At 37.1% G+C, this 12,319-nt stretch overlaps 1 protein-coding gene across 1 annotated transcript; it reads left to right on the top strand.

Moving 5' to 3' along the window:
- Nucleotides 1-3,329: 3,329 nt before the first annotated feature.
- Nucleotides 3,330-4,110, top strand: LOC131687147 (thioredoxin-like protein 1). The gene is made up of 2 exons (XM_058971198.1): nucleotides 3,330-3,819; nucleotides 3,878-4,110. Exons 1-2 carry the CDS (start codon nucleotides 3,330-3,332, stop codon nucleotides 4,108-4,110), a joined length of 723 nt encoding a protein of 240 aa, XP_058827181.1.
- The last annotated feature ends 8,209 nt before the right edge of the window (nucleotides 4,111-12,319 follow it).

Here is a 12,319-nt window from a genome sequence, read left to right as displayed (position 1 = left end):
TTTTCCGCGGATGTTTCCAATGTGCAAATAATATCCGAAAAGAAAATTTTAATTCATCGTATGCGCGATGCAAAAATTAAACGTATTTAAAAGAAAAAAAATGCTGATATGGCTCGCTACATGTATTAATATCACAACTTGCCTGGTATCCTCTAGTTGTTGTGAAATTTATGTTGGAAATGAAATGTACAGTTTCCTAATCAACAAGGTTAGAGCAGCACAATTCAATCTCCAGCATAAACGTATAGCAACTATAAATCTATCTCGACTTGTGCAGAAAGGTAAAGCTTCCATAGCATTGGTTTAAGAACCGTGCTTCCATAAAGGAAACATCTATATTGGAAATTTACTTGACGCTGCCTTCATTGCTTACAACAAGACAGGCATGACTAACCAACGTGAAATGTTTCGTGCTTGCATAATTGCAAATAAGGCAATTGACGCGTGTCTCATCACGGAGCTCAAAACATACGACATCTGTCCTGTCACAATTGGGAACATAGACAGGAGGTATATATATTCTTCGGCATATCTGCATTATAACGAGTCGTTATCTTCTGATGATTTCAAAAGAGTTGTATCATATTGTAGCAGAAATAGGCTTCAGCTCATTATCGGAAGCGCTGCAAATGCTCATCACATCATTTGAGACAGCTCAGGCATCAATCTTAAGCTCTCCGAAGTAATGGAGTACATAAGTAGTACAAATCTCCATATTTTGAATGTAGGGAACTGGCCAACTTTTGCGAGGTCTGGGTGAGAGGGGAGGTGTTACACATCACGATTTGCTCTGAAAGAATTTCTTACGAGCCGGGAAATTGGTATGTTCCAAATGAAACTGAAGCGTCTCTATGCGATCATAAATATATATTTGCTGCTCGACATTTATCGCTTTTTATTACCCAATGAGTTAAAAGTGATAAGTATGCCCTCATTCATTCCTTCTGAAACTAGTCGGGATATCAATTCAGAGCTGGTTGATTGGATTATTACCAAAATAAACTCACATTTGCAAAGTACAATGCGCACCGAGATTCTGAGCAGATCACATTACGCTGTAAATTTTTAACAATTGTAACGGTTTTGTAGGTTTAATATGGTATAGAATTTTACTTGCTCGGCTAATCGCAAAGAATATAAAAGCACTATCGACTTTCGCTGTGGAGGATAGGCCGAACGAGCATTACCCTCCACCACAGCTAACAGAAAGAGCAGAAAAGCAGAATATCAGCACTGCCTGGGAATCAACCCAGTGGCAACTCTATTGGTCACATTGACCACCATATGCAGTTCTGGAAGTACACGGAAAAATGACCATCTTTCAAAATTAAAAAACTCACATCAGTGTCTCGGAGATGGCTGGGCCGATTTTCACAATCTTAAAGGTATATTGTAGACTCCTATGAAATTTCGTACGGATCGGTTATGTGGTTCCGCCATTAATTAAATTAATCGTCTGGTCACATAAGAAATTCCCATAGAAATTGTCATTTCAAAGAGAGACCCCATGAAATTTCAGCAATCGAAATCGAATTTTTGTTGACAAATGTCCTTAATTTGCATGAAACGTCGAGATTATATGTTATCCAGATTTTTTTTTTGAGAAGCAGTCTTTTTGGCTGATTTTGCACCTTTTTGCTCTTTTCATATGGAAAGGTTACGCAATCTGTCGGAATTTTGACGTTTTAACCGAGGCCTGCAGGACCATTCGATTCAGTTCGTCGAGATCGCAAAATGGCTGTGTGTATATATGTGTTTATGTATGTGTGCGTATGTTTGAGTCAAATAATATCACTCAATATTCTCAGAGATAGCTGAACTGATTTGAACAAACTTAGTGTCAAATGAACGATATAACGCTCCCAAAAGCTGCTATTGAACTATTAGTTGAACCGACTTCCGGATCCGGAGTTACGAGTTGAAGAGTGTGGTCACATAGCAAATTCCCATATAAACTAGTACCACTATGATGTCCGAACAATGTATATTCAAATAGGTTCAACATTATTTGGGTTTTCGGGTTTAGATCACTAATGACCAATCAACGTAGCTTTGATCACATTGGCCACCTATGAGAGTTCCCGATCTCACCTCACCCCTATTTTCCAGCGAACTCTTAACCGATTTTTACAAATTTGATTTCAAATGAAACTTATAATACTTTCATTTACTGCTATTGAATTTCATTCAGTTCTGACTTTTGGTTCCGGAGCTACAGGTTGGTTATTGTGGTCACATACGAATTTCTCATATAAACCGGTACAATCGTAATACCTCAACGGTTAAAAATCTATTGAAATGAAGATCAAATTACTTCGATTCGCAGACCTAGATCATTGATGGTGAATCAATGTTTCTTGGAATAAACACTATCGATAATTCCGGAAGTCCCGGGTTCCAGACATATTCCAGAACTGAAGCCACACCTAAAGCTGATGACAACCAATTTTCACTAACCTAGTCTCAAATGGAAGGTACAATTTGAAGTGGCTGTTGTACCCTCCATCCACCCATCCTCCTCCTTCCTCTCACACTCCTCACAACTCTCTCAATCGATATTTTAGGATTGATGTTTGACGACAACGATTTTTTTAACTAAATAAAAGAATCGATCTGGCAAAATCGATTTTATTTCAACCTTTCACATGTATTGAGGACTAGAAAGATTGTGGTGTGATGAAATGGACGCTTGATGAACACAAGTTTTAGTAAATTTTACTTATCTAGTGTACATGGCACGAATGAAACGAAATGATTCGTTTGTTTCAATAAATTTTTGCGTATATTACGAACAACTTCGTTAGTCGCAAGAATTCATTTCGTTTATTTTAGAAAAGTTTTCGTATTTGTTAGCCTCTTATTGTTTTCAGTCGATCTTTTGGGATCGATGTTTGACAACTTCGATTTTTTTAATTTAAAAAAATCGATGTGGCCAAATCGATTTTACTGTGGTGTGAAGAAATGGCCGCTTGATGAACGAAAGTTTTCGTAAATTTTACTTATTTAGTGAACATTGCACGAATGTTGTCGATGAAAACGACATTATTTTTCGTGAATGAAACGAAATGTTTTGCTTATTTTAATAAACATTTGTGTATATTACGAACAATATTGTTGGTCGCACGAATTCATTTCGTTCATCTAAGAGAAGTTTTCGTAATCATCTTTCATCGTTCATATCTCGTCATTCTCGATTAGTTAAATTTTGTGAGGAGTAAAGTGCATAACGTTAAAAGTTAATTAAGTAGTTAATTTCTCCGGGTAAAATAGTGGCCCTGTAACTAGAATCTTCATCTAACCGGATCTAGCGGCGCAAGAAACCATACAGCATGGCTGTTAAAGCAATCACCGATGAAGCCCACTTCCAAACCGAACTAGCCGCAGCAGGAGGAAAATTGGTCGTTGTGGATTTTACCGCAGCTTGGTGTGGACAGTGCCGAAACATATCGCCGTCCCAGGGCATGTCGATCATGCCAATGTTTATTTTCTACCGAGCCAGAACAAAGATTGACAGGATGCAGGGTGCAGACATTAATGGACTTGAAGCCAAAATACAGAAACATTACGTCACCAGCTTGTATGAATCTGGAGAAGATTACGGTCATGGAATGTTGGACTTGAACACCTTCATCCAGAAGAACCGGTGCGAATGTTTGAACGAATCGAACGACCACCCGATGGTGAATGCGCTCAGTTCCAGCGGTGGTCATCTGGTGTCCGATTGTGACGAACAGTTGATCATTTCGATTACCTTCAATCAGCTGGTCAAAATCAGTGCCATCAAGCTCAAAGCACCGCCCTCTCACGGACCGAAAAAAGGTGAAAATCTTTATCAATCAACCAAGCATCATCGATTTCGATATGGCCGAATCGCAAGTTTCGGAGCAGGATCTGGTACTGGGGCAGAAGGATCTTGTATCGGGATCGCCGATTCCGTTGCACTTCGTTAAATTTCAGAACGTGCAGAATATGCAGCTGTTCGTGAAGGATAACCATTCTGGTGACGAGACGACCATTATCGATCATTTGGCCTTCATCGGGTCACCGATTCCAACGACTAAGATGGATGACTTCCAGCGGGTGGCTGGGAAGAAGGGTGAAAGCCACTAGATTGTTTGAGCCGCCGGGAGAAGGATGGTTAGAAGGCGGTGGATAGGTGCGATGACGAATATGTTTGATCGTATATTTAAAAGGTTAAGGATAGTGATGCGCGTTAACTTGTTCTTTTTATAAATTGTTCAATAAAATAATGAGCAGGAAAAAATGGCATATTATTTTGATATTGCTCCGGCAGAGAAAAACTCAATCTTGTTCATACAAAACCAACGAGCAGTTCGCGATGGCTCAGCTGAGTCCGTACAGCTCCGGATTCTGGATCAACTGGAAACGAAAGAGGTTCAGGAAATCTTCCTGAAACCGGCGGGCACGGATACGGCTACTAAATAGTCAGACTGAGACCGTCGTGATGAATTGTTGACATATTCTACCTCTATTGAAGCTTTTTTGACGTTGACTGTTTGACGAATAGTACTCGTAAATATTACAAAGATGTTCGTATGTAGCAGCGAACAATTCGTTTGTCGAATGAAGCTGTTTCGTAATAAGCCAACGAAAGTCGTTTCGTGGTATTCACGAAAAATTCGTAATAAAAAATAAAAATAATTCAATAGAACTACGAACGATTCATCATATGTACGAAAAAAATCGTATATTTTATGAAAATTGTCTGTACGAAACAAATTCCTGGCGATTTACGAATATATTCTATCAGTGCAAGTGTTATAAGAATGTAGTTGATGTTTCCACAATGTTATTTTGAAAGTAACCTGCTATTAAATCATAGGTTTGATAAATGAGCAAGGCACAATTGCACCACTAGGTGGATTAAACCATGTTTTTACATTTCTTATAAAAGAAATGTATAGAATTCGCTCGAACTTTCAAGATTTTTTCCGAGGCCCGGAGGGCCGAATCTTATATACCAATCGACTCAGCTCGACGATTTGGGACAATGTCTGTGTGTGTGTGTGTGTGTGTGTATGTAACGGACAAATTCTCATTCGTGTTTCTCAGCAATGGCTGAACCGATCTTATCCAAACCAATTTTAAATGAAAGAGCTAAAAAACAGTATGAACGCTTTTAATTTGTTTTTGATTCTGATTTTTAGTTTCCAAGATATGAATGTTTGAATGCGTAAAAATGGCATTTTTAGCAGTTTTTTAAAATTATCTGCCGAAATTGACAATATAGATTAACAATTTATATGTTTTTAGACAGCTTTAACGAATACCTTTCGAACAAGCTATAGATTGTTGAAATCGGACTATTATCAAAAGAGATATTTAACATTAAATGCGGACGAAAGATTTTTATCATTTCCCATTGCCAGAAATATGACCAAAAACATGTAATCTATTATTAACGCCAAAACGGCTTATTTTAGGTCAGTAGTATCTTCGGAGAATTTAATGAAGGAAATATGCCCTTTCTTTTGGTATTGTGCTTTTGCTGATTAATCCCCCTATGAGTGAGATATTTTCACAAATTTTCTTGGAAGTGATTATATCGAAATGATGCCTTCTACAAATTTGTAGCTCTTACTTTTGCGAATAACTTTACTGAAGACTTCAAATATCTATTTTGAATACTTTAAAAGTTATGGCTTGTTGTTTGTGGATTACTCTTTGTCGCCTATTTATTGTTCAATATAGAAATAATCCATTGAAATAAGCCAAACATTATTTCGATAAATCGAATTTTGTATTTCATTTTTCTATCTACAACCGCTAGAAATAATCACCGCACCGAACACTTCCAAGTTGTCTGGAAGGAACTTGATAACTTATCAGTGCAAAAATGTTCATTTGTGCGAACCTTCTGACTGCAATTTTTCTAACTAATAACCATCGGATCGATCTGAAACATATCGGAAAATGAAAAACCAAATAAATAACTCCAAGCAACGGCGTAGCCCAGAGAAGGTTTTGGGGTTTAACACCATACAACCCCCCCCCCCCCCCCCGACACACCCAAAAAAAAAAATTGGATTGAAGTTGAAAATTTATTGATGCAGACTGATTTAATTCAATATTACAATAACAATTATCTGATCCGTAGATTGATAACCTGTTGTTGTAAACATCATGAGGACTTTTGATAAATTGTCGGAATGGGGTCCTGATATGTACCTGATCTATTGGTCTTCATTTCACAGTTGTCTAATAGCATCAATATCAAATTCCTGCCTGAAAACATTCCAATAGAAAATTACAGAGTTCTGTAATCAATCATAGTCCTCAGATTTATTTTCAAATTGAGCTCGCTTTTGTAGAGATGTACTGTAATAAGGGTCTTTATTTAATAGGAAGAGAAGTTAAAATTGATTTAATGTCTATGAAACATAGAACTGCTCACCAAAAAAATGCATAACTTTCAACATTTGCCAAAAATGTTTTTGCCTTCCTCATTCACTCTAAAATTCGTCAATCTAATCCCGACCCGGAGGGCCGAGTGTCATATGCCAATCGACTCAGTTCGTCGAGATCGGAAAATGTCTGTGTGTGTATGTATGTGTGTATGTGGGAAAAATGTGACCTCTGTTTCTCAGAGATGGCTGGACCGATTTGTACAAAGTTAGTCTCAAATGAAAGGTACAACCTTCCCATCGACTGCTATTGAATTTTTTATTGATTGGACTTCCGGTTCCGGAGTTACGAGTTGAAGAGTGCAACCACACAGCAAATTCCCATATAAACTGAAACGAAAAATTTTCAAAATCAAATTTGTATTTTGCCTTTTTTGGACTTTGGTACATTTTTGTCTTTCTCATATAGAAAGGTTATGCAATCATTCTAAAAATCGTCAATCATACCGGCCCGGAGGGAGTATGCAGTGAGGGGTAGCTACTTTAAAATTAAAACTAGTTTAAAATTTCTTAACAAGTTGAAAATTTTCGGCAGGACCTGGACCTCCCGGACCTTTCTCCATGATCCGCCCCTGGTTTCAAGCGACGTTTCAGTATCACATAGTATCTCAAGATCGTGGCTGTCGATCCATTGTATGTATGTGCAAATCGTACTGAACATGTAATATTCATTTCCACCATTGTATTGAACATAACCAGCCATGGAATCGTAGTCTGGACAAATGAGACAAGCACGATTGCACCACTAGGTGGATTAAGACAGGTTTTTTTGGGAATGCGTCGAGTTGAGACGAAAATGTAATATGATTAATAACGAGGATAACACTTTCCGAATGTAGAGAGAAATTTATGAAAAATAACGATTTCCATTCGACTCTAGCAGGTTCTGATCGATTTTGATGAGCATTTGATTTTTGTTGTATGACCAATTATATGTATAGGTCAAATGTTTAAAATCAGTAATTTAAGGTCAAGATAGCATCATTTTGAAACCGCCAACTTCGGAGGTTTAGTATCTTGGATGAGTTTTACAAACGTTAAACAGCGCATCATTTGATAAAATAATTTTGACGGTATATCGTCCAAGAAGTATTTATGGTGATTTTTCACAGGTTAATATTCGTGACTACAATAAAGCCTCAACAAATTCGCTAGACACGAACTCTGTTACTATTTTCTGAAAAATTAATTCTGCATAATTTTAAAACTTCAAAAATTACGGTTTCGGAATTATGCCGTTTGGACAGTATGATCGATTTTCACCAAACCCCCACCAAACCGAATTTCTGGCTACGCCGCTGACTTCAAGTAAGTAGAAACAAAGTCGTTCTACACTCGTTCACAAGAAACTTCTTCGAATGCTGAATATCTATTATAATACATTGAAACCCTGATTTTGTCAGCCAAATATGAACATATGTTTGATGGGCTCTAGCAGACGAACAAGACTGAATTCGAGTAAATCCTTTCTTGAGCATGTTTTCCTTATCATGAAGATGGAAATATGCAAAAATAAAAAGTTCATCATAATCAGAAATAGTTATCAGACTACATCAAGGGACGGGAAGAATATTTTAACAGCTTCAGTTTATTATAAAGAAAAAAAAAATTGCCCGATTTAGTCAATGTCCCCATTTTGTCAGCCTAAAATACACCATGAGACTGATAAAAATGGGTCTTTATTGTATGTATTATTCACTGTGTTTCACATTAATAGGTACATTTCATTTTTGGGGATTTTTTATTGTATCGAACTACAACAATTTTTAGGTAATTTTCAAGGGGTTTTTTATAGACTTCTTCCAAAATTTGGCGAACCTATTCCAATTTGTATACCAATTAATTGGTATACTTAAGGGTTAATATGTTGCAGATAGAGAAAATACTGAAATTTTCAGCTTTTTTCTTACACAATATTACGAAAGATTATTAAACAATTTTTCTTAATAAGTTTGTGAAAATTATAAACAATTTGAAATTTTTTAATAGTATAATTTTTTTTTATTTAACCGTGATTTTTTAATAAATCTGTAAAGAATACTAAAAATTAATTTCTATTCCATAATTTTTAGTTCGGCAATTCGAGAGATCGTGCCCACCGCAAGCCATGAAAAATAGACTACGTTGTGAATCGATCATAAACTTCGCTTCACAACGTAGTCTATTTTTCATGGCTTGCGGTGAGCACGATCTCTCGAATTGCTGAACTGAAAATTATGGAATAGAAATTAATTTTTAGTATTCTTTACTTTACTCGCCGCGCAGATAGCTCTGAATTAGACCCGCTTGTGCCCTAAGACGATTTCGCTAGATTTTCAGTGCACTGTGCACACAGTGCATTAACGCAAGTGACGGAAGGTTATCGAAAAGATTCGTGAAAATGAAAATTCCAGTAATGATGATGATTTTCCCAAACGGTTCGTTTTCGAGAGGTTTTTATTTGTTCTTTGGCATTAGGATTAGCGATAATAATTCAAATCAAGGATACTACTGGGAAGTCACCTTTAGAAAAAGTCGATGTCGAAGTAAAATTTGGAACTATGCACGCATGCACTTCAGAGATAGCGTGATATCCGGAGCTGCGATTTCATTTCAACCCTTTTTTGTGAAAATGGCGATACTTACAAATGTAAACATAAGGCTTTTTTCATACATGCGAATGAGGGCTTTGAAACGCAACCAATTAACCTAAACTACAGCAAAAAATACAACGGGCGAAACTGTATTTTTGTTTGTTTATTTAAAGTTTCGCCCTCCACGCTCCATGCAAACAAACAGGGCGATACTTTTTTGCTAGCAGTTTAGAAGCGAAACTGTCATTTTCGTATTTTTTTTAGGATTATCAAGCTGATATCAGCTGTAAATAGTAACAATGATCGCTATTGAAAAAAACCCGGACGAAATCGGTGGTGTAGAACTGTAGTTATTGTAAAAAAAACGTAAGAACGATACTTCAATGCTGATAGGTGGGACCGAAAAAGTAAACAATCGCCAAAGGATAAAGTATAAACTTCAAATCGATTAAAAAAAATGCGATTTTTTTGGCTCAGTACAATATATAACCCCTTCAGGAAAAATCAGTTTTCCCACCACAATTTAGATATTTTATTAACAGAGCATTAACAGATTAACAGAGTTGTCCTACGCTGATTTGAGCGATTCTCTGAGTCCTGCCACTTTCCCATGTAGTATGTGTTATCAAAAACATCGCGAAGCATCAAGTTCTAAATGTTCTCAAACGATATAATATCCGAAGAGAGTGATAAGAGTTATAAGAAATGTCTCATCACACTGTTAGGTGGATTAAAAGCGTTTTTTTATTCAGTTCGTTTATTGTAAAGGCACAAATGCGTTAGATGGCGGTGCCAAATTATTTTGTTTTTTACATTTTAAATACTTAAAACTAGGAGGTTACAATGTTCAGATATTTTTTTATACTTAAGAATTCTACAGCTATCTTAAGACTGGAAATACAGTTCTATATACAAGAGTGGAGGGCGAAAGATTTTTTTATGAAATTTTTTAAAACAAGGAATCCAGTTTGATATTCAAGTGGCGAGAAATAGTTTTTTACGAAATATTTAACAGTTATCTTAAAACTAAAAATATAGTTTGGTATATAAAAGGGGGAACAAATATTTATGAGAAATTTCACAGATTTCTTAAAACTAGGGTTACAATTCTATTTACAAGTTATAATGAAGAATAAAATTAACAGCTATCTTAAAACTAGGAATACAGACTACAAATTTGATTTTTTTTACGGAGACTTATGCTTGGTTAAGATATTCAAATGGGGGGGGCTTATTTCCATCATCGGTGAAGCAGCAGTTGTATCAAGGACAGGGGAGAGAAGGCGTATATGATGACATGGAGAGAAGAGCAGAACTTGTAACTTTCGGACAAACGGGAGATCAGCGACATGGTGCCTTGTAATTTTGGGCTTTGATAAAAATGCTAAAAATACTACAAATGTTAAAAATGCTCGAAGCGCTAGAGATCCCAAAAATATTCAAAATACTAACAATGCTAAAAATACCAAAAATGGTGGAAGTGCTCGAAATGCTCATAGGAAGGAAGAAGAATGAAGAGTACTTTTTACATCTTCCGAAAAGCTCTTGTTTGGATTAGGTTTCATAGGAAAATCCAATTGATCTGTTGTACAAACAGATACCTGAATTCCAACCAAGCTTTCCAACTATTCAGTGGCTGGTAATTCATGCTGAAAGAGGCAATATCCCCACGAAAAGATAAAAAAAACGAGTAGGAAAGCGAAATCAAGAGAAACAATTTTATTCATCACTGCATCCGCTGCTTTGAATGCTTTCTCCGACCACCAGGCAAACGAACATAAAAAAATTGAAACACAAAATTAAGCAAGTTCTTTCCATTTGTTCCTTCACTCTTTATGTACGGTGAACACAGGATGGAGGAAAAATCCACGCCATGGAAATGGCAATGGCAAATTTAGCGGTTATGAACGAAATGAAAAATAAAACCACTCTCAAGCACCAGAGTTAAAGAAATATAGCACAGATAAGCATAGTGGAGAAGACCGAGTGGAAAAAAAGCACGCAGCTCGACTGGGATCCACGCCCCGGACCGTAACAAAACCATCCGCGCGATGGGCGTTAGCTGTGGTGGCAGCAGCCTGCCGTGATGACGACGAAGGAGTCAAATAAGGAGGAAAATTTCTAAAACAATTTGTATCGGAGATGAAGGAATGTTCTTCAATGCTTGCGGACGAGTTCTTGTTTATTTTTTGTTCATTGTTGCAGCCGCCAGGTCTTACAAACTTTTTTCCTGCTACTTTCATATCATTTTCTTTTTACTTTTGTTGCTGGGAAGATAAAAAAAACACTTTTATTTAGTTGGAATTTCAGGATGGAAGTCTTTACTCAATTGTTTGCTTATTGCATCGTTTGGACAATGATGGAATCGAATGAGTTGTTTTTCCTCGCTCGCGCGCAGCAAGGTGTGTGGTTTTGGGTAGCATTGAATTGTTTCTATAGATAGACGAATTGAATGAATACGGGCGATTGTGTTTTGCAGCAGGGATATTTTAAGACAATAATGTTCAATTAGAAGATAATGCTGAGTCTATGTATTTCAAGATAACCCCCGCAGTATGCTATCAAAGAGTACTCTGTTTAATTCCAGCTGTTTATTTAGGGCTGGGTAGATACTGCGGAATCGTTTAATCTTTTGATCTCCGGATTAAAAAAGGTTTACAAACAGCCACTGGCATTGCTTCCAATTGCAAATAAGAGTGAATATTGTAAAGAAAATATTTGGTACTTGATTTCAACTTGAGTAATTTGAAGCGTTCCGCTTTTTCAAATGATGTGGAATGATTAAAGTTGATATTATAGAGTCACAATCTAGCATCAACGGATTGTTGCACTACTTATAATGTGCGGAAATCCCAACCAGTCAACAATTCTCGCTCTACGGTCCGTGATAGACACCCATAGACAGACCAATGAAATCCATTCCGAGAATATACACACCAACAAACCGGTCCCAATATGCGAGCCGTTCCCAGCGTGCACTAAACGTTCAGGGTTAGAGCCGTGCTCCGGTGCAATTTGGACCACCATCGGCGAGACGCACCACGGAACCGGAAAATGAGATGTCAACTGAGGGAATAGTAATTGTCGCTCAAATCTGCATGTTGCATATGCATATAAGCGTTAATGTTTTCACACTCGGCACCACCACTGTGATGTATGCACTGATGCTCGATTCTGCTGAACTGCTGCCATCGAAGACCGTATGTATGCATTTCGTGTAGCATTTCGGAAAGTAAGGGAGCGCGGTGTAGAGCTGACGGGCACGCAGGGTATACTATTGCAATCGAATATCATATCATGCTTCATTTGGGTTGACAATAT

This window comes from Topomyia yanbarensis, chromosome 3, assembly GCF_030247195.1.
Source record: "Topomyia yanbarensis strain Yona2022 chromosome 3, ASM3024719v1, whole genome shotgun sequence".
Lineage (NCBI taxonomy): Eukaryota > Metazoa > Arthropoda > Insecta > Diptera > Culicidae > Topomyia > Topomyia yanbarensis.
Note: the sequence above shows the minus strand (reverse complement) of the source record. Positions and strands in the feature narration are given on the sequence as shown.

Coding starts and splice junctions, on each gene's coding strand:
- LOC131687147 (XM_058971198.1), top strand. CDS start 3,330: ATGGCTGTTAAAGCAATCACCGATGAAGCCCACTTCCAAACCGAACTA. Junction 3,820..3,877: donor CTCTCACGGACCGAAAAAAG/GTGAAAATCTTT, acceptor CCGAATCGCAAG/TTTCGGAGCAGGATCTGGTA.